Source organism: Balaenoptera acutorostrata, chromosome 5, assembly GCF_949987535.1.
Source record: "Balaenoptera acutorostrata chromosome 5, mBalAcu1.1, whole genome shotgun sequence".
Classification (NCBI taxonomy): Eukaryota; Metazoa; Chordata; class Mammalia; order Artiodactyla; family Balaenopteridae; genus Balaenoptera; species Balaenoptera acutorostrata.
The window spans coordinates 35,545,092-35,567,811 of record NC_080068.1 but is presented as its reverse complement, the minus strand read 5'-3'; the positions used below and the strand labels follow the sequence as shown (position 1 = coordinate 35,567,811).

The following is a 22,720-nucleotide window of genomic DNA, read 5'->3' as shown; positions in this document are numbered from 1 at the left end:
GAATCTTCCTTTTTTCCTGGTCAGTCTAGCCAAAGTTTGCCAATTTTGTTGATCTGCTTAAAGAACCAACCTTTGGTTTTATTGACTTTCTCTTGTTTTTCGATTCTCTAGCTCTTTTATTTCTGTTCTACTCATTTTATTTCCTTTCTTATATCTGCTTTGGGTTTAGTTTGCTCTTCTTTTTCTAGTTTCTTAAGATAGAAGGCTAGGTTTTTGATTTGAGAGTTTTCTCTATTTTTTAACATAGGCATTAAAATATCAATAAATTTCCCACTGAGCAATGCCTTCATTGCACCCAGTAAGTTTTGTATGTTTTCATTTTCACTATCTCATAGTATATCCTAATTTCCCTTGTGATTTTGTTTGAGCCATCCCTTTTGGGAGTGTGTTGATTAATTTCAACATATTTGTGAATTTCCCAAATTTCCTTCTGTAATTTATCTTATAACATTTCACTGTCATCAGAAAACATACTTTGTATTATCAATCCATTTAAATTTATTGGGATTTAAGCTTAACATGTGGTCTACCTTGAAAAATATTTCATGTGCACTTGAGAAGAATGTGTCCCCTGCTGTTGTTGAATGTTCTATAGAGATTTAGTTGGTTTGTAGCATTAAGTCTTCTAATTTCTTGCTTATGTTCCATCTTGCTATTCTATTCCATTCTTTATTCAAAATGGAGTATTTAAATTTTAAACTATTATTGTTGAATTGTCTATCCCTTCAATTCTTTTGGTTTTTGCTTATGTATTTTGGTTCTCTATTGTTAAGTGTATATATGTTTGTAATTGTCATATCTTCTTGAAGAGTTGATCCTTTTATCATTACAATTATAAACTGTACTTCTTTGTCTCTAGTAACAATTTTTGTCTTAAAATCTATTTTCTCTGATATTGGTTTAGCCACTCTAGCTCGCTTTTGGTTATTGTTTTCATGGAATATCTTTTTCCAGCTTTTACTTTTACCGTATTTGTGTCCTTGAGTCAAATGTGACTCTTCTGTAGATAGTATATAGTTTATGTGTTTTTAAACTATTCTGCCAATCCCTGCCTTCTAATTGGAGAGTTTAATCCATTTACATTTAATACAATTACTGACAAAGTAGGATTTACATCTGCCATTTGCTATTTATTTTCTATAAGTCATATGAATTTTTGTTCCTCAATTCTTCCACAATTGCTTCATTTTATGTTAAATGGATATTTTAATGTATCAGTTTAATTCCTTTTGGGGATGTTTTCTTAGTGATTGTCCTGGGGATTACTATTAACATCTTAATTAGAATTAATACCAATAGTACACAAAAGTTTCGCTCCTATGTAGCTCCATTCCCCTCCCCACTTTTATGCTGTTATTGTCACAAGATATATTTTATACATTGTGTGCCCAACAACATGTTTATCAGTACTGCTTTATGCAGCTGTAATTTAAATCAGATAGAACATAACAGATACAAACAAAAATACACATATACTGTCCTTCAGATTCACCTATGTAAATCTACTTTATCGCTTCATGTTGATCAAGTTACTGTCTAGTGTGCTTTCACTCCAATGAGAAGGACTTCCTTTTTTTTTTTTTTTTTTTTAAGGGCAGGTCTGCTAATGACAAACTCTTTCACTTATTTACCTCAGGCTATCTTAATTTGCCCTTCATTTTTGAAGGAAAATACTTCTGTATATAGAATTCTTGGTTGACAGTTTTTTCTTGCAGCACTTTGAATATGTCATCTCAATGTCTCTGGCTTCTATGGCTTCTAATAAGAAAAAAGCTGTTAATCTGACTGAAGATCCCTTATATATGATAAGTTGCTTCTTTCTTATTGCTTTCAAGCTTCTGTTTATCTTCTGACAATTTGATTATGGTGAGCCTATGTGTGGATCTCTTTGAGGTTGCCCTAATTGGAATTTATTAAGCTTTTTGGATGTGTAAATTAATGTTTTTCATCAAATTTGGGGCATTTTCAGCCTTATTCTTTTGGCCCTTTCTCTCTCATCACTTTCTGGGACTACCATTGTGAGTATGTTGGCATTCCTGATGCCATACCACAGGTCTCTAAGACTCTGTTAATGTTTCTTCACTCTTTTTGATTTCTGTTCCTCAGATTGGATTATCTCTATTGAACTATCTTCAAGTTACTGATTCTTTCTTCTGCCTGCTCAAATCTGCTGTTAATCCTTCCAGTGAATGTTTTACTTAGTTACTATAGTTTTCAGCTCCAGAATTTCTATTTGGTTCCTTCTTAATAATTTCTACCTCTTTATTGATATTCTCTACAGTAAACCCCCTACGTATGAAACTTCACGTTGTGAACTTTCAAAGATGCGAACGTGTGTTTGCATGTCTAATCAAGTAAGTTAGTTCACATATCTGGCGTACACTGTCATGTGCATGCATCCTCTACAAGTGGTTGTGCTTTTGTGTACTTTACTTACAGTACTATATACAGTAAAATAGTACAGTATCTTTATTTCAAGCCAAGGATGCCCAGAAGCAAGCGTAAGAGCAGTGGTGATGTAGCTGGTACAGCTAAGAACCACCAAGCAATAACAATGGAAACAATAGTGAAAATAATTGAGAGAGTGGAATGAGGCAAAAAGATGGAACTGGAGGCCCAGAGAAAGGATGAAGAGAGACAAGAGGAAGAAGAAGTAACTGAAGAACCGTAGAGATTCATGACGCAGGATATGGCAAGGGGATTTTCTTTATTTGAGGAGGCATTGTTAGTTTTTGAGGCACAGGACCCGAATGTTGAAGCAGCTGTTCAGAATTCAATCTAGTGCTACTGTGTCACCTATGATGAGAAAAAAAGAGCTATGACCCAGACATCACTGGATCACTTTTTCAAGAGGGTAGACAGAATTGAATCCAGCAAGGAACCAGAAACTGTGCCATCAACTTCAGGCGTGAGTGAAATTGCAGCTTGCCCTCCGTCTCCTATTGCTGACGATCCTTCACCTCTGCCATCTCCCACCTCCTCTCCCTCCTCCAGTCAGTAACTCTTCTTGCCTGTTCACTCGATGCCAGCCCCTGTATGCCAGCTGTTGTACTGTACTACTGAACTTTTCCAGTACTGTAAGGTTAAAAATGTTTTATTTTTTGTGTTTGTTTTTTATGTATTATTTGTGTGAAAAGTATTATAAACCTATTACAGTACAGTACTTTATAGCCGATAGCGTTAGTTGGGTACCTAGGCTAACTTTGCTGGACTTAGACCAAACTGGACTTACAAACATGCTCTCAAAACAGAACTTGTTCGTATGTAGGGGACTTACTGTATTTGGTGAGATATCATTCTCAGACTTTCCTTTAGTTCCTTAGATGTATTTTTCTTTAGCTCTTTTAACATATTTAAAATAGCTGATTTAAAGTCCAAAATCATGCATGAGCCATATTTTCTTGTTTCTTTTCATGTCTTACAATTTTTTGTTGAAAACTGGACATTTAAATTAATATAATGTTGCAACTCTGGAAATCAGATTCTTCCCACCTTCCCAGGGTTGCTGTTGCTGCTACCTGTAGTTATTGATAATTTAGTGATTTCTCTGAACTAATTCTGTAAAGTCTATATTCTTTGTTATGTGTGGCTACTGAAGTCTCTAGTCAGTTTGCTTACTGATCAGCCAATGATTGAACAGAGATTTCCTTAAACACCTGGACTAAATCTTCAAGTCTTTGCTGAGAGTCTGTGTGTGTGTGTGCTGGGGCAGGTGTCAACAATACTCAGGCAATTTACAACTCTGCTTTAGCCTCCACTTCTGTACAGAGTGTCAAGGTCAGCTAGCAGTGGGAGATTAGGACCATCTCAGGTCTTTTCTGAGAATGTGCACAGCCCAAGGTGTGCATGTGGCATTGTAGATTTCCAGGAATATGCTGATTTCAAGGCACCTATAAACATCTCTTTTGGCCTCTCCTTTTAAACTTTTTGGTTAGTCTACTCTTTTCCTTAACTGTTATTCATCACCCAAGACAGCTATGAAGTTAAAACTCTTGCCTGTAATTGTTTTAGACAAACGCTCCCCAGGAAGACGCTGTTAGTGATGGGCATACTCCAAGTCAGGTAAAAAAAAAACAGTCCTTTCTATTGGTGGCTTTTAGGGAAGCACCAGAGACGCCAAATAATGACAATTCTTTTGGAGTGAGGGTCTTAAAGAGCTCCAGGTCCATTCTATTCCCTTGATACCAAGAAGGCAGGGCCGTTATTTTTCAAGATTATTGTTGAGCTGGAGAGTAGGAGAGGAGAATAGGGCAAGTTAAACACCACAAAGCTTGCTCTTCATGCAGAGATCTGGCCATTTTTCTTGAACAGGCAATTCTTCATTTAGTTTCTAAAATTCTGGAAAAGTTGTAACAATATTTGCCAGCTTTCATGGAAGTGTACATTTTCAAAGGTCCTTACTCCACCATTTTCATTGTCATCTGGGCATTTATTTCTAAGAAAATCTCTTAAGTACTTCTAAGATTTACTTTCCAAACCCTTTATTGTGAGAATTCAGTTTTTACTACAACTTATTTTATCTGTTCTCACTTAAATAATGTTCAGAGTACCTAAAATAAAAATTTATTATTGCTTTTACTTCTCATTTCTTGGATATTTGCAACTAATCTTGTTAATACCTGTTTAGTGATATCAATAATTCAATTGGCATGATGAAATATAAACATTTCCTGCAGGAATTATTGAGAAATAAGAGATAATACATAGTTCTATCTACATGAACATTAGGGTTACAGCTATTACCAGCAGAAAACTTGTTTCAAAATAAGCCATGACGGACTTAGAGATAAGCCTGATTATTATAATTTGGGTGCTATAGCCATGTTATTAAGAACTGAATCCTATTAAATTTGTGAAACTCATAATCCTTTAATCTAGTATAATCTGTTCTGCAATAACACGATGGCCAAATCCTATGAAGCCCATCATTATCAAAAGGCACATTTTAAAAACAATAATCTTGGGGGAAACCTTCAAGATGGCAACGAGTAAGATGTGGAGATCACCTTCCTCCCCACAAATACATCAAAAATACATCTACACGTGGAACAACTCCTACAGAACACCTACTGAATGCTGGCAGAAGACCTCAGACTTCCCAAAAGGCAAGAAACTTCCCACGTACCTGGGTAGGGCAAAAGAAAAAAGAAAAAACAGAGACAAAAAAATAGGGACGGGACCTGCGCCTCTGGGAGGGAGCTGTGAAGGAGGAAACGTTTCCACACACTAGGAAGCGGGGACAGGGATTGACGGGGGGAAGTTTTGGAGCCACGGAGGAGAGCGCAGCAACAGGGAGGGGTGCAGAGCGCAAAGTGGAGAGAATCCCGCACAGAGGATCAGTGCCAACCAGAACTCCCCAGCCTGAAACGCTTGTCTGCCCACTGGGGTGGTGTAGGAGCTGGATGCAGAGGCTTGGGCTTCAGAGGTCAGACCCCAGGGAGAGGACTGGCATTGGCTGTGTGAAGACAGCCCGAGGGGGCTAGTGTGCCACAGCTGAGGGAGTCTGGGAAGAAGCCTGGGTCTGCGAGAGATGCAAGGGACCATTGTTGTGGGGTGCGCAAGGAGAGGGGCAGGCCTGTCATAGGAGCTTCTTGCTCTGTGTGCTCAGACGGCAGAAAACTGCCTACACAAGCTCCAGGGGCGGGAGTGAGCTGTGGCTGTTATTTCGGACCCCAGAAGCAGGCACAATGGCTACTGCTGTGGACGCGATGGTTACTGCTGCTGCTGCCACCAAGGGGTCTGTGAGCAAGTGCAAGTCACTGCCCACACCTTCCTGGGAGCCTGTGCAGCCCACTACTGCTGAGGGTCCTGTGATCTGAGGCCAACCTCCCCGGGAGAGCGCATGGTGTACCTCAGGCTGTTGCAAACTTCCTGCTGGCCTCTGCTGCCACAGGCACTCCCCGCACATCCCAATGGTGACTGCTGTATCCCTCCCTTCCCCGGGACTGAGTGAGCAAGTGAGCCCTAATCAGCCACTGCTTCGCTTCCTCTTGCCTGGGTGGGGAACAGACGCCTGAAGGTGGCCCACACACAGATGCAGGGCCAAAAGCAAAGCTGAACTCCAGCGGCAGTGCGACCAAAGAAGAGAGAGGGAAGTATGCCCTTGCAGCCAGAGGAGCAGCGGATTAAATCCCTGCAGTCGCCTTGGTAAACCCTGCATCTGTGGAATATATGAATAGACAAGGAGTGTTCCCACAATTGAGGCTGCAGACTTTGGGGGTAACTGTGGACTTTGGGGTCAAGTACACACGGGAGGCAGGCCAGATCAGAGTCTGAGCTGGCCCCACAGTGCCCATAGCAGGTCCAGAGACCTAGAAGTACTGGGGATGTCCTGGGCAGGCTGTGGCTCACTGTGGGGGCAGGACACTGACAGCTGAAGGTCCAGGAAAGTACTATCATTATTATTTTTTCTTTGTTTTCTTCTGTTGTTGTTTTTTTAACTGTTCTTTTTTTTAAATTTATTTATTTATTTTTGGCTGTGTTGGGTCTTCGTTTCTGTGCAAGGGCTTTCTCCAGCTGCGGCAAGCGGGGGCCACTCTTCATAGCGGTGCGCGGGCCTCTCACTATTGCGGCCTCTCTTGTTGCGGAGCACAGGCTCCAGACGCGCAGGCTCAGTAGTTGTGGCTCACGGGCCTAGTTGCTCCGCAACATGTGGCATCTTCCCAGACCAGGGCTCAAACCCATGTCCCCTGCATTGGCAGGCAGATTCTCAACCACTGCGCCACCAGGGAAGCCCTTAACTGTTCTTTTAATTTTTACTTTTATTTACTTTTTCCTTTCTTTTTTATCCTTTTATTTTTAATATTAAACATTTTCTTCTATTTCTACTTTACTGTCTCATTATATTGTGTTTTTTTCCTTGCCTTTGTTTTTTTCCCTTGTTTTGCTTTACTTTTATCTTCTTTTTAACTATATTTTCTATTTTTCTATTTTTACTTTACTTTTTTGCTGTTTTGTGTTTTTTCCTTTTGCTTTCTTCTTTCGTCTTTATCTTTTTTTTGTTTCTGTGTGTTTTATGCTTTCTTTGCTTTTTTTTAGTTTGCTTTCTGCTTTTTATTTGTTTTTGGTTTTTGTAGTTTAGTTTTAGTGTTTGTTTTTGTTTTGGGGCTCATTTATTTGTTTGCTTGTTCTCTTTTTTGTTTTCTCTCTTTTTTTTCCTTGTGTGTGTGTTTCTTTGTGTGTTTTTGTCGTTTGGTTTTTCTTTTACCATTTGTATTGGGGTTTTGTTTCTCTGTTCATTTTCTTTTCTTTCTTTTTTCCCTTTTCTTCTGTGCCTTGAGGCTTGTGGGGTTTTGGTGCTCCGGCCAGGGGTTGGGCCTGAGGCTCTGAGGTTGGAGAGCTGAGTCTAGGACGTTGGACCACCAGAGAACTCCCAGCCCCTGGGAATATTAATCGGTGAGAGCTCTCCCAGGGGTCTCCATCTCAACACTAAGACCCGGCTCCACCTAACAGCCAGCAAGCTCCAGTGCTGGACGCCTCATGCCAAAAAACTAGCAAGACAGGAACACAACCCCACCAATTAGCAGACAGGCTGCCTAAAGTCATACTAAGCTTACAGACACACCAAAACACACAACCAGATGCGTCCCTGCCCATCAGAGGGACAAGATCCAGCTCCACCCATCAGAACGCAGGCACCAGTCTCCAGCACTAGGAAGCCTACACAAGCCACTGGACCAACCTCATCCACTGGGGGCAGACACCAGAAGTAAGAGGAACTATGACACTGCAGTCTGTGGAAAGGAGAACCCAAACACAGTAAGTTAAACAAAATGAGAAGACAGAGAAATATGCTGCAAATGAAGGAGCAAGGTAAAAACCCAAAAGACCAAACAAATGAAGAGGAAATAGGCAGTCTACCTGAAATGAATTCAGAGTAATGATAGTAAAGATGATCCAAAATCTCGGAAACAAAATGAAGAAAATACAAGAAACGTTTAACAAAGAACTAGAAGAACTAAAGAGCAAACAAACAGTGATGAACAACACAGTAACAGAAATTAAAAATACTCTAGAAGGAATCAATAGCAGAATAACTGAGGCAGAAGAAGGGATAAGTGAGCTGGAAGATAGAATGGTGGAAATAACTGCTGTGGAGCAGAATAAAGAAAAAAGAATGAAAAGAATTGAGGACAGTCTCAGAGACCTCTGGGACAACATTAAAGGCACCAACATTTGAATTATAGGGGTCCCAGATGAAGAATAGAAAAAGAAAGGGTCTGAGAAAATATTTGACGAGATTATAGTTGAACACATCCCTAACATGGGAAAGGAAATAGTCAATCAAGTCCAGGAAGCACAGAGCGTCCCATACAGGATAAACGCAAAGAGAAACACGCTGAGACACACATTAATCAAACTATCAAAAATTAAATACACGGCTTCCCTGGTGGCACAGGGGTTAAGAATCTACCTGCCAAAGCAGGGGACACAGGTTTGAGCCCTGGTCGGGGAAGATCCCACATGCCATGGAGCAACTAAGCCCATGTGTCACAACTACTAAGCCTGCACTCTAGAGCCCGCGAGCCACAACTACTGAAGCCCGGGCACCTAGAGACGGTGCTCCACAACAAGAGAAGCCACCACAATGAGAAGCCCCCGCACTGCAACGAAGAGTAGGCCCTGCTCGCTGTAACTAGAGAAAAGCCTGAGCACAGTAACAAAGACGCAACGCAGCCAAAAATTAAAAACAACAAAAAAAATTAAATACAAAGAAAAAACATTAAAAGCAGCAAGGGAAAAGCAACAAATAACATACAAGGGAATCCCCATAAGGTTATCAGCTATTTTTAAGCAGAAACTCTGCAGGCCAGAAGGGAGTTGTAGGATATATTTAAAGTGATGAAAGGGAAAAACCTACAACCAAGATTACTCTACCCAGCAAGGATCTCATTCAAATTCGACAGAGAAATCAAAAGCTTTACAGACAAGCAAAAGCTAAGAGAATTCAGCAGCACCAAACGAGCTGTACAACAAATTCTAAAGGAACCTCTCTAAGCGGGAAACACAAGAGAAGAAAAAGACCTACAAAAACAAATCCAAAACAATTAAGAAAATGGTAATAGGAACATACATATCAATAATTACCTTAAAAGTGAATGGATTAAATGTTCCAACCAAAAGACACAGACTGGCTGAATGGATACAAAAACAAGACCCATATACACACTGTCTATAAGAGACCCATTTCAGACCTAGGGACACATACAGACTGAAAGTGAGGGGATGGGAAAAGATATTCTATGCAAATGGAAATCAAAAGAAAGCTGGAGTAGCAATACTCATATCAGATAAAACAGACTTTAAAACAAAGACTATTACAAGAGACAAAGAAGGACATTACATAATAATCAAGGGATCAATCCAAGAAGAAGATATAACAATTGTGAATATTTATGCACCCAACATAGGAGCACCTCAATACATAAGGCAAATACTAACAGCCATAAAAGGGGAAATCGACAGTAACACAATCATAGTAGGTGACTTTAACACCCCACTTTCAACAATGGACAGATCATCTAAAATGAAAATAAATACGGAAACACAAGCTTTAAATGATACATGAAACAAGATGGACTTAACTGATATTTATAGGACATTCCATCCAAAAACAACAGAATACACTTTCTTCTCAAGTGCTCATGGAACATTCTCCAGGACAGATCACACCTCGGGTCACAAATCAAGCCTCAGTAAATTTCAGAAAACTGAAATCATATCAAGCATCTTTTCCGACCACAACGTTATGAGATTAGAAATCAATTACAGGGACTTCCCTGGTGGCGCAGTGGTTAGGAATCCGCCTGCCAGTGCAGGGGACACAGATTTGAGCCCTGGTCTGGGAAGATCCCACATGCCGCAGAGCAACTAAGCCTGTGCACCACAACTACTGAGTCTGTGCTCCAGAGCTCGCAAGCCACAACTACTGAACCGTGTGAAGTTCCCATGCCTAGAGCCTGTGCTCTGCCACAAGAGAAGCCACCACAATAAGAAGCCCACGCACTGCAATGAAAAGTAGCCCCCACTCACTGCAGCTAGAGAAAGGCCATATGCAGCAACAAAAGACCCAACGCAGCCAAAAAAAAAAAAAATCAATTACAGAAAAGAAAACTGTAAAAAACACAAACACATGGGAGCTATAAAACAAGCTACTAAATAACCAAGAGATCACTGAAGAAATCAAACTGGAAGTCAAAAAATACCTAGAGGCAAATGACAACGAAAACACAATGACCTAAGACCTATGGGATGCAGCAAAAGCAGTTCTAAGAGGGAAGTTTATAGCAATACAAACCTACCTCAAGAAACAAGAAAAATCTCAAATAAACAAAATAGAAGCAAAGAAAACAACAGTAAAGATCAATAAAACTAAAAGCCGGTTCTTTGAGTAGATAAACGATAAACCTTTAGCCAGACTCATCAAGAAAAAAAGGAAGAAGACTCAAAACAGTAAAATTAGAAATGAGAAAGGAGAAGTTACAACAGACACCACAGAAATACAAAGGATCATAAGAGATTACTACAAGCAACTATATGCCAACAAAATGGACAACCTGGAAGAAATGGACAAATTCTTAGAAAGGTATAACCTTCCAAGACTGAACCAGGATGAAAGAGAAAATATGAACAGACCAATCACAAGTAATGAAATTGAAACTGTGATTAAAAATCTTCCAACAAACAAAAGTCCAGGACCAAATGGCTTCACAGGTGAATTCTATCAAACATTTAGAGAAGAGCTAACACCCATCCTTCTCAAACTCTTCCAAAAAATTGCAGAGGAAGGAACACTCTCAAACCCATTCTACAAGGCCACAATTACCCTGATACCAAAACCAGACAGAGATACTACAAAAAAAGAAAATTACAGACCAATATCACTGATGAATATAGATGCAAAACTCCTCGACAAAATACTAGCAAACAGAATCCAACAACACATTAAAAGGATCATACACCATGATCAAGTGGGATTTATTCCAGGGATGCAAGGATTCTTTGATATACGCAAATAATCAATGGGATACACCATATTAACAAACTGAAGAATAAAAGCCATATGATCATCTCAATAGATGCAGAAAAAGCTTTTGACAAAATTCAACACCCATTTATGATAAAAACTCTCCAGAAAGTGGGCATGGGGGAACCTACCTCAACATAGTAAAGGCCATATACGACAAACACACAGCAGACATCATTCTCAATAGTGAAAAAACTGAAAGCATTTCCTCTAAGATCAGGAACAAGACAAGGATGTCCACTCTCACCACTATTATTCAACATAGTTTTGGAAGTCCTAGCCACGGCAATCAGAGAAGAAAAAGAAATAAAAGGAATACAAATTGGAAAAGAAGAAGTAAAACTGTCACTGTTTGCAGATGACATGGTACTATACATAGAGAATCCTAAAAATGCCACCAGAAAACTACTAGAGCTGATCAATGAATTTGGTAAAGTTGCAGGATACAAAATTAATGCACAGAAATCTCTTGCATTCTTATACACTAACAACAGAAGATCAGAAAGAGAAATTAGGGAAACAATCTCATTCACCGTTGTAACAAAAAGAATAAAATACCTATGAATAAACCTACCTACAGAGGTATAAAAGACCTGTATAAGAAAACTATAAGACACTGATGAAAGAAATCAAAGATGACACAAACAGATGGAGAGATATACCGTGTTCTTGGATTGGAAGAATCAATATTCTGAAAATGACTATACTACCCAAAGGAATCTACAGATTCAGTGCAATCCCTACCAAATTACCAATGGCATTTTTTACAGAACTAGAACAAAAAATCATAAAATTTGTATGGAGACACAAAGGACCCCGAATAGCCAAAGCAACCTTGAGAAAAAAAAAAATGGAGTTGGAAGAATCAGACTGCCTGACTTCAGACTATACTACAAAGCTACAGTAATCAAGACAGTATTGGTGCTGGCACAAAAACAGAAATATAGATCAGTGGAACAGGATAGAAAGCCCAGAGATAAACCCACTCACCTATGGTCAACTGATCTATGACAAAAGAGGCAAGGATATATAATGGAGAAAAGACAGTCTCTTCAATAAGTGATGCTGGGAAAACTGGACAGCTACATGTAAAAGAATGAAATTAGAACACTCCCTAACGCTATACACAAAAATAAACTCAAAATGGATTCGAGACCTAAATGTAAGACTGGACACTATAAAATTCTTAGAGGAAAACATAGGAAGAACACTCTTTGACATAAATCATAGCAAGATCTTTTTTGACCCATCTCCTAGAGTAATGGAAATAAGAACAAAAATAAACAAATGGGACCTAAGGAAACTTAAAAGCTTTTGCACAGCAAAGGAAACCATAAACAAGATGAGAAGACAACCCTCAGAATGGGAGAAAATATTTGCAAACGAATCAACAAAGGATTAATCTCCAAAATATACAAACAGCTCATGCAGCTCAATATCAAAAAAGAAAGAAACCCAATAAAAAATGGGTGGAAGAGCTAAGTAGACATTTCTCCAAAGAAGACATACTGATGGCCAAGAGGCATGTGAAAAGATGCTCAGCATCACTAATTATTAGAGAAATGCAAATAAAAACTACAATGAGGTATCACCTCAGAATGAGGTGAATGGTCAGAATGGCCATCATCAAAAAATCTACAAACAATAAATGCTGGAGAGGGTGTGGAGAAAAGGGAATCCTCTTGCACTGTTGGTGGGAATGTAAATTGATACAGTCACTATGGAGAACAGTTTGGAGGTTCCTTAAAAAGCTAAAAATAGAATTACCATATGACCCAGCAATCCCACTACTGGGCATATACTGAAAGAAAAACATAATTCAAAAAGACACACGCACCCCAATGTTCACTGCAGCACTATTTACAATAGCCAGGTCATGGAAGCAACCCAAATGCCCATCGACAGAAGAGTGGATAAAGAAGATGTGGTATGTATATGCAATGGAATATTACTCAGCCATAAAAAGGAACGAAATTGGGTAATTTGTAGAGATGTGGATAGACCTAGAGACTGTCATACAGAGTGAAGTAAGTCAGAAGGAGAAAAACAAATATAGCATATTAATGCATATACGTGGAATTTAGAAAAATGGTACAGATGAACTGGTTTGCAAGACAGAAACAGAGATACAGACATAGAGAAGAAACATATGGACAGCAAGTGGGGAAAGGGTGGGTGGGATGAATTTGGAGATTGGGATTGACATATATACACTAATATGTATAAAATGGATAACTAACGAGAACCTGCTGTATAGCACAGGAAACTCCACTTCGCTGTACAGTAGAACCTAACAACACTGTAAAACAACTATACTCCAATTAAAAAAATAAAAAGAAAGAAAGAAAGAAAGAAAGAAAAACAATAATCTCATTGGGGAAAGGGGATTTGGGGTGAGTCAAGTTAAAACCTAAAAAGTTCTCTAGATTTAGTGATAAGAAGATTACTGCCATTTACTACTTACATATCTAAAATTCTTGAATCTGTGGGTTTATAGTTTTAATCAAATTTGAAAAAAATTTAGCCTTATTTCTTCAGATACATATTTCTTCAGGTATTTTTCTGTCCTGAAACACCCCTGCCCTGCCCACACCCCCAACATACACTCCTTTTGGGACTCCAATTACACATATATTGGGGTCACTGAAGTTGTCTTATATCTCATGGATGCTATTTTTCATTAAAAAAAATTTTTTTTTCCTGAGTTTCATTTTGGGTAGTTTCTGTTGCCATGTCTTTAAATACACTAATCCTTTCTTCTGTGGAAGTTTAATCTGTTGTTAATCCAATCCAGTGTATTTTTCTTTTCAGACACTGTATTGTTCATCTCCAAAAGTTTGACTTGTGTCTTTTTTATATCTTCAATGTTTCTACTTAACTTTTTGAACATATAGAATACATTTATAATTATTAATGTTATGGTCTTCTAATTCTATTATCTGTGTCAATTCTGGGTTAGTTTTGATTGGAGGATTATTTTTCTCACTAACATTTATGTTTTTCCTACTTCTTTGCATGCCTGGTAATCTTTCATTGTATGCCAGACATTATGAATTTTACCTTGCTGGGTGCTAGATATTGTTGTACTCCTATAAATATTATTGAGCTTTGTTCTGGAATGCATTTAAGTTATTTTACAGTAGTTTGTTGCCTTCAAGACTTGCTCTTATGGCTTGTTAGGGGGTTGACAGCAGAGCTCAGTCTAGGGCTAAGTACTACCTTCTATTAAAGCAAGACCTTCTTGAGTACTCTACTCAATTCCTTGTGAATTATAAATTTTTCTAATCTGGCTGGTGAGAAGAGACACATTCCTGGTCCTGTGTGAGTGCCTGGCACTGTTCCTTCTAGTCCTTTGAGATGGTTCTTTCCCCAGTTTTGGGTAGTTTCCTCATACGCGTGCATAGAATACTTGAGAGGAACCCTCTCTAGATACCCAAGGTTCTCTTTCTGTGTTACTCCCTCCTCTCTAGTATGGTATCCTGTGAACTCTATCCACGTTGATCTCCCTGATTCTCAGTTCCACGTCCTTGACTCAGGGAGTCTGCAGGTCTCTGCCTAGGTTCTCCTTCCTTGTGTTGCAGCCAGGAAACTCTCTCAACAAAATAAGCTGGGACAATTGTAAGGCTTACTTTGTTTCCTTTTTCTAGGAATCGCTTCCCTTTGCTGTTTGATGTCAAGTATCTTGAAAACCATTATTCCATATATTATGTTTGTTCTTGTTTTTATGTGGGAGGATAAATTCAGTACATTACTACTCCATCTTGGCTGAAAGTCAAAGTGCCACATTTGAATAAACTTCTGTTAGCTGTTCTGAATTTTAAAAGCAGAGGACAGGACATCACTCTATAAAAGTATGAACTAAAGTTAGTATAAAAATCCTTTCTATAGGTATACAAGCTCTGACAGTTTTTTTTTCTTCTGATTGTAGTTCCGTAGCTTTCCATAGAAAAAGAAATCCTACTGTCACATCTAAAATATATTTATGAAATAATGTAATTATTCTACATATCTACTGTCTATTAAATATGCTATAATTTTCTATAATTATGTATTCTATAAAACTAGATGATTTTTAAATGGAATTAAAAAGTAATAGCACAAAGCCAGGAAGGACTCTTATCCTCTCATTCCCCTATTAAGATAAAAAATGTACAATGTGAAAATGTCAAAAATTCACATATGTGTAATAGATTCATGATTATAAATTCTATAAGGCCCAAATACAGATCCATCTTATGTGGATGCATATATAAATATTAAAAGATAATCTAGGTGTGATGTTGATGTAGAAAGATAGTCTCTTAATTCACTATAAACCAGAAAACTTTCTGCTCATTCACTTAGACCTCATACCCTGATTATTACTCATTCACACTGGCGTGTTTTCCTTGGGTTGAGAAATAAATTACCAAACTGTTAAATTTAAGGGTAAAGATGGAGAGCAGAATTCAGGCAACCAGTATAAAATTATAGTTGCAACTTCTATCTCAACTACGCTATTCTACTCTCCAGAAAACACATCATCCTTAACATACTTGAAATGCCTTCCTTCAAGTTTTATTACCTTTCTAAGAGGTGATGCACTTGCCAAAATTGCTGCATGATTCAGAGGTACAAGGAATATCAACATCTGAAGTTACATGCTTGAAATGAGTTTTCCCACTTCGTGAATTAGTCTGGCATAATTCTCTACCCCTAGTGATCTTCTGTACCTCAAGATGATCCACGGCTTAGGATCACAATCAGTATATTTCAGAATAGTTTTGTAAGTCTAAATAAGAGCTTTTAGTCATTTCTGAGTGGACAGATACCATCAAATTGTGAAAAGGACTAAAACTGAGAGGTCACAAGTGGAGGTGGTATCAGTCAGGGTCATCTGCCCAGGGAAAGAGCTGTGGCAATACAATGGGGACCACAAAGTGAAAAAGCAGAAGCCTTCACTGGGTATGGCTAAGAGCTATGGGTCCCTAGACAGAAAAGGGAATGAGGCAGGTAAGCAAAGAGTTGGTACTTCAAGAAAAAGAGTCCAAGAATTACACAAAACTAAAATCAGGAAGGAAGGGAGAACCAAGTAAAAGTAATAAATGAGAGATCATATTTGGTTACTGTGAAAACAGAATTTCCATGATCAACTGCTAGAGGGCATAGCTATGCTGATCTGGAAAATAAACCACCTGAAGGTATTAAAAATCTGGGTAAGAAAACTGTTCTTAAAATGCTCTTTCACAAGAAAATGCTCTAGATAGCATGCACACCATTTGATGTCCTCTTTAACAAGCAGTCTGTGTCTCCTTTTAAAGGTGAATCATGAGCAGCCCTCACTTCCTAGTAGTGAACTCCTAACTTGTCTCCTGCTGCTTTGATGTGCTTGTATTCACTGAGGGTCATTTGATATTAGTTAAAACTTTAAAACAGATTAAAGTGGTTAACTTTGTAGCACATTCGGTTAGTACTTTCTTCTGCAGGAAGATGATAAATGAAATGAATCCATGGGCAGCACGAAAGAGCTCACATGTCTCCCCAAGTACTTAATTCACAGAAAATGACTGGCTCAGAGGGTTCTTCTGCCTCCACTTTGCTTTGAAAATCACCCTGGGTGATCAGCTGAACCAGGGCTACTACATATTATCTAGGCCGTGCATGGACTACATGTACTTGCATGGCATCTCCTGGAGTTGAGCAAAGCAGAACCTGTCTCTAAAATTAAGTTTAACTTTAGATTATACTAACTGAACTGCTTAAATTTTTTTTTTACTTGTGAAGAATACCATCAAACTTAATTGTAACCAAACTACTCTCAGGTTAATTTAAAAATACCAAATATTTTCAATTTCTCTCAAAGCCTTCAATCACATACTATAATATCAGTTTTTCTAGATGTTTCACTTGATAAAGTTTCCTAAATGAAAAGACAGGCTAAAACAGAAAAATATGAGGAAAGTTATGCATACTTTTCTGAGCAATTAAATGCAGTATCTTTCATTTCCTCAAATATTCAAAATTCTATCTTTACATAAATGTAAAAAATATACTGAAAATGAAGCTTTGGGGACTCTGTTTTAAAAGTAAGGAAAAACATCATTGGAATATTTAAAAGGCAAGTCAACACACAGACTACTTTTCTGCAACTTGTAAACTCGTATTTTTTGGTATTACTTTTCCTAGAAGATAATGGTGGATTTCTTTCCGGAGTCAAGGTACTTGAGGCCAACTTAACTCCTTCTCTGACTTCTCAGTTTCCTAAGCCTATATTTTATGTCTTTATCCTTCTACCCCACCAACTGTCCTTATTCTTGAAATGCTCATAATTTCAAAGCTGTCGCTGTTCAGTGCTTTAACATTAAGGCTCCTAATGCAAATATTAATGCAATATTAATACTATTAAGGGCTTTATTTTCTCATATACGTGGAGAATGGTTACCAGGCAACCAGAAGTATAAAGTATCTTTGTTAGCAAAGTTAAAAACCCTCAAGGTGTAATACAAACTTACGTATTTCTTCCACAACTTGCGGGTCACATTCTTTGTATTTTTCTACTTCGGCCTTTAGCTGTTCCCTTTGGTCTCGAAGTGAAGAAAGCTCTTTTGCTAGCAAGGTTCGCTCTTCCTGTATTCAAAATAACACTATGTACAATTAAGACAAACAAAATGCCGTAAGTTTATACATTTTATTAACATTTTCATTTTATTTTCTCATAACTGATACGCATTAGGTTTTGATGATATTATATATACACATACATATATATCCACAGTATAAGAACAAACTCAATTCTCATTTTTCTCTGCAATCTCAATTATCTTATATAAATGTTAACTGAATGGAAATTAATATGTAGAATGGAATGCTCATAAATAGATGAGAGGTTACCAATTATGTCTGAACTCAAAAGAGGACTGTCATCACATTAGGAAAAAAATTATACCACTTCTTGGGTAGTTTCACAAGACTGTATCTATATATATGTAAGTAATATTTTATGGCAACATCAATCATTATAAAATTTTCCTTGAAAGTGTTCTAGATAATTTTCCAGACTTCAAGGATGATTAACCTTTAAAAATATCAGAAATAACAGAACTGTAGCTTGTGACCTCCCATCACTTTCCTTTAAAGGTAAACCAGAATAAAGCTTTTACACAAAATGATCCAATAAACACCATCTGAAATTTCTAGCCATAGTTTTCACTAACAGGTAGAAGTAATAGTGCTATCGGTATTCAGTTCATATGTGTGAAAAATAAGTCCAAATAAAAACCAAATACTGGAAAAGGTTACGGTACAGAATTATAGGAAAAGTCTGAGGCAAAACCAAATAAGAGTTCAAACTGCCTGATGGGACTTGTTTAAGGTTCCTTGCTAGCTTGTATTTTTGTACTTGTATTTTTCTACTTTTGCCTTAAGCTATTCTCATTGGTTCCAAGTGAAGAAAGCTACTTTTGCTAGCAGTTATATAACAGAATGCATGTACAGAGCTCTGAAGTAGCAGAGTCCAACAGAACTGTGCAATGACAGAAATGTTCTAGACTGGTGTTCTCCAATGCAGGAAACATTAACTACATAGGGATACTGAGTACATGAAATGTGACTGTTACTGAGAAACTGAATTTAATCGTATTTAATTTTAATTCAAATGTAAATCGCTACATATGATTAGTGTATACCATATTAGCATAGCATAGGAGAGATTTAAAAATAACTACAATATAAGATGATCATTATTTGCTATTAACACCCAAATTATACATACTCCACAATGAAAAACAAGAGGAGAAAAAGCTAATGAAGACGGGAGAAGCAGGGTGGTGACTATCTGTGTGAATGCAATGACAGCTCTCCAGATACCCTGAGTTGGGAGCCTGGTTATTAGCACCAAGACCTTTGCCAAATTACTTAACCTTTTTGTGCTTTCAGTTCCTCAAATGTAAAAATGAATATAGTAATAGTAGCCACCTCCTTAGACTGTTGGCAGGATTCAATATAGAAAATGCGTTTGGAACAGTACCTGCCTGGCTCATAGTAAGCAGAATATATATGTTAGCTATTTCTTTCTTCATTACCATCATCATCAGTATCATCATCACCATGAATCATATCTAGTAGATAGAAAAAGCTTTCAGATATTTCTGAAAACTCGTGACTAGTGAACTCAGGATGAACACAAGAGTTCGTCTTTCTCAGAAGTCTTTCTGAACTACTATAATCTTCTGATAGCTGTAGGCACCAAAACTACTATAATCTTCTGATAGCTGTAGGCACCAACTGGGTTTGCCAGTGGGTCTTTTTCCTAGTTTCAGTGGTTACAGTGGACTGGGTAACCTTCAGCAGACTGGCTGACTACTTTGTGGCATGAACATGTCACCATTAGTTGAAGGTGCTTCTACAAGTTATTGCCAAATCAAAGGAAAAAAAACAGGATCAAATAAAGAGGTGGTAATTGCTGTCAACTGAAGAAGAAATAAAACAGTTTCAGGTTATGCCCAGAACTTACCTTCCCTTAAATATTCTTCAGCAATTACCATTCTCCAATTCCTATCCGTGACTGTCCTGACTATTTACATGAAAGAATGTATGTAAAATAACTCTGAAAAGCATAAAGCCATGTAAGCCTGTTTTGTATTCCTTTCTATTGGGTTGGCCAAAAAGTTTGTTTGGGTTTTTCTGTAAGATGTTACGGAAAAACCCAAATGAACTTTTTGGCCAACCCAATACAATGTGACAAGTTTTTGAGTCTCTTTCACAAGTGGTACAAATAGAGGTTGAGATGAAATGCTTAGAGGTTCATGTTGATCTTCAACATTTTTTCAAGTCATAAGTCCATACCTGAGATAATGATAAAACTAAAAAGTAAAGTGATTTTTAAAAACCCCTAACACTTTTTAAAATAAAATAGTAGGTCAAAATTCATGTAAATAATTTAGAAATATTACAAGGCCATGCGGACACTGTATTGATAGTTTTCTTTCTTTTTTTAAATTTATCTATCTATCTATCTATCTAACTATCTATCTATGGCTGCATTGGGTCTTCGTTGCTGTGCCTGGGCTTCCTCTAGTTGCCACGAGTGGGGGCTACTCTTCATTGCGGTGCGCTCATTGCAGTGGCTTCTCTTGTTGCAGAGCACGGGCTCTAAGCACGCGGGTTTCAGTAGTCGTGGTGCACAGGCTCAGTAGTTGTGGCTCTGGGGCTCTAGAACGTAGGCTCAGTAGTTGTGGCGCATGGGCTTAGCTGCTCCGTGGCATGGGGGCTCTTCCCGGGCCAAGGATTGAACCCATGTCCCCTGCATTGGCAGGCAGATTCTTAACCACTGCGTCACCAGGGAAGTCCGATAGTTTTCAATTTATTCAGTGCCAAGACTGTTAAAAAGCTGACTCTTAAAAATTTACATAAACATTTATATAAGGCTTACTTTGTGCCAGGCTCTCTTCTAAGTGCTTTGCAAATATTAGCTAGTTTAATCACACAATAACTCAGTGACATAGATTTTATTATTCCCCATTTTACAACTGAGAAAACTGAGAAGAAAGAGTTCAGGAGACTTTCAAACCCAGGCAGTCTGGCTCCAGGGTTTATGCTTCTATGCTACACTGCTATACACAATATAATACAATAATAATAAATCTAGATGCACAATTAGGGAATCCTACCAGGTCAAATGTTCACAGCCTTTGCTGTGACTCACTTCTCTTCTAGTAGGAACAGCATCCTCCTCACAGGAAGCTCAATGCCTTTATTCTTCTATTTAGAATTGACATTATTAAAGAATCTACAGATACAAACTTACCGTTTCATGTCGGCCAATTTTAGCTTTCTCAATGCTTTTCTGCAGGTTTGCATGCTTTTGGTTTCCCTCAGATAACTAGAGAATTGAAACAAATAAAATGGTTTGCTAAGATAAACTTGCTTAACATAAAGTTTATGAATCAAGAAGACAAAATGAGATTTGTCTTCAGCCCAAGTCAGTATAACAAAAATGTCAAAGACTACATTGGGAACTAATTTCTCTAACTTGAAGAAAACCAAGTACCATGAATCATTAGGGCAGACTGAAAAAAACAAAGTTTAAAATATTTCTTCTTATACTATACAAAAAAATGTACAATATGCTTTCAATCTTTTCTACAGTCTTCATTTATTAGGTTCCCCGCCCCCATCACAAATAACTTGAGGTATATTATTTAGTTAAAAATTTAACTTGAAAGTTAAAAAAAAATCTGTTTTATATAAATTCTCTCTTCACATTTCATTTCACTTCTGACGAAAGTCTTGTTTGAAACACTCTATACTGTTTCTTATAGGCTGGTAGTACTGTGACCTGTTTCACTAACATAGAGTCAAAAATGAACACATCACTGTATACTAAGTTCTTAGAGAAGAAAAAATCTATTAGATTGTTGCCAATTTTATGCATGTTTTACATACGTTAAAAGTGAGCAGTTTAAGCATTTTACGGAGCTTAGAAAGTAGTAAGTTATATTGTAAAAGGATTAAATAATGCCAGCCTAAAGAGACCTTAAATACAGAATATTCAGTAGCATGTGGTTGGGCCCACACCAAAAAGGACTGGTTAACTTCAGAACATTGCTTCCCCATCTCAATTTTATTAATCTCACCTGGGCCCAAGATTAAATAAATAATCACAGGAAATTCTCAATACTAAATTCTCCATCACATTTTTTGCTACATAAACTAGTTAGAAATTTTAGACTCATTTCATTGGGTAAGGGCTTTTTAAAAATATATTCCACTCCTCACTCACTCTTGAGTTATGAACATTTGGGAAATAATTAACTAATGGATAAGTAATTTCTTTTGGCTGATTCTAAGAAACTGACCTTTCACCATATGACCTTGTTATATGTAGAGGGTGAATTATATTTAGACACCCTTTTTTTCTTAAAAATCACAAACAGTATCTTCAAAAAGTTTGTAGCTTTACCCTGACTTTGGGAAATGTTCCACTTCTCAATATGCACAAAGGGAATATTGTCAGTTTTCCTTTAATGGCTCTCTAGTTCCTGATTCTAATCCATAGCATGAACAAGATCCATCTGTGATGCCAAGACACCACCACCAAACCAGTTATACCTCTTCTTGAGAGTAATTATCTTCCTAAGTTAAAAAAACAAAAATCTGCTGTAGAGTTAAGAGCCAAAATAAGCTTTAAAGCCCTAAATTTAGCAAAGAGATCTTATTCTTTAAAACAAGGGTTCTCACTTATAAAATAACACTCTGTTTAAAAGGTTAATATTCCACCCTGAAGGACCCACCTGAAATAATTAATAAATGCATGTAACATCTGAATTCAGGAGTAGAGAATTTTCCAATGAAAAAATACACACATACATTAGCATAACATTTTTCCATTACAAATGTTTTTAAAATAACCAAGTAGGCAGATGTTACCCCAAAATGAAGAACTATGTAAAAATAAGCCAATAATTAATGGACATATATCTTAATTCTATTAATGAAGTGTCTCCCAGGTATTGTATGTCTGCTTGTAATTATTTACAACGTAAAAGCATTTGAAAGAGAGCTAATTCAGGAATTCCTTAACTCTGAAGATAACCTTATGTATTTTAAATGTGATTTGATGACTCATCATTTTAAGTATCTTGGTAATGGAGGGAGGCACAATCTAAATGATGTTATCAAATGAGAAGCTTCTGCTAATTATCCTAAGTACTGAAA

At 37.5% G+C, this 22,720-nt stretch overlaps 1 protein-coding gene across 2 annotated transcripts in view; it reads right to left on the bottom strand.

Moving 5' to 3' along the window:
* The window catches only part of MND1 (meiotic nuclear divisions 1), an 86,101-nt gene that overhangs the window by 9,556 nt on the left and 53,825 nt on the right, over window positions 1-22,720 (bottom strand). Inside the window, exons 5-6 of one of the 2 annotated variants that reach the window (XR_009008277.1) lie at window positions 20,811-20,885; window positions 17,518-17,649 (exon numbers count right to left, since the gene is read on the bottom strand). Coding sequence is in view for 1 of the 2 variants with exons in the window: in XM_007189431.2 (XP_007189493.1) it covers window positions 17,518-17,632; window positions 20,811-20,885 (190 nt within the window). In the remaining variant the exon portion in view is untranslated. The remainder of the gene's footprint in view (window positions 1-17,517; window positions 17,650-20,810; window positions 20,886-22,720) is intronic. The other variant, XM_007189431.2, reaches the window with a different exon arrangement.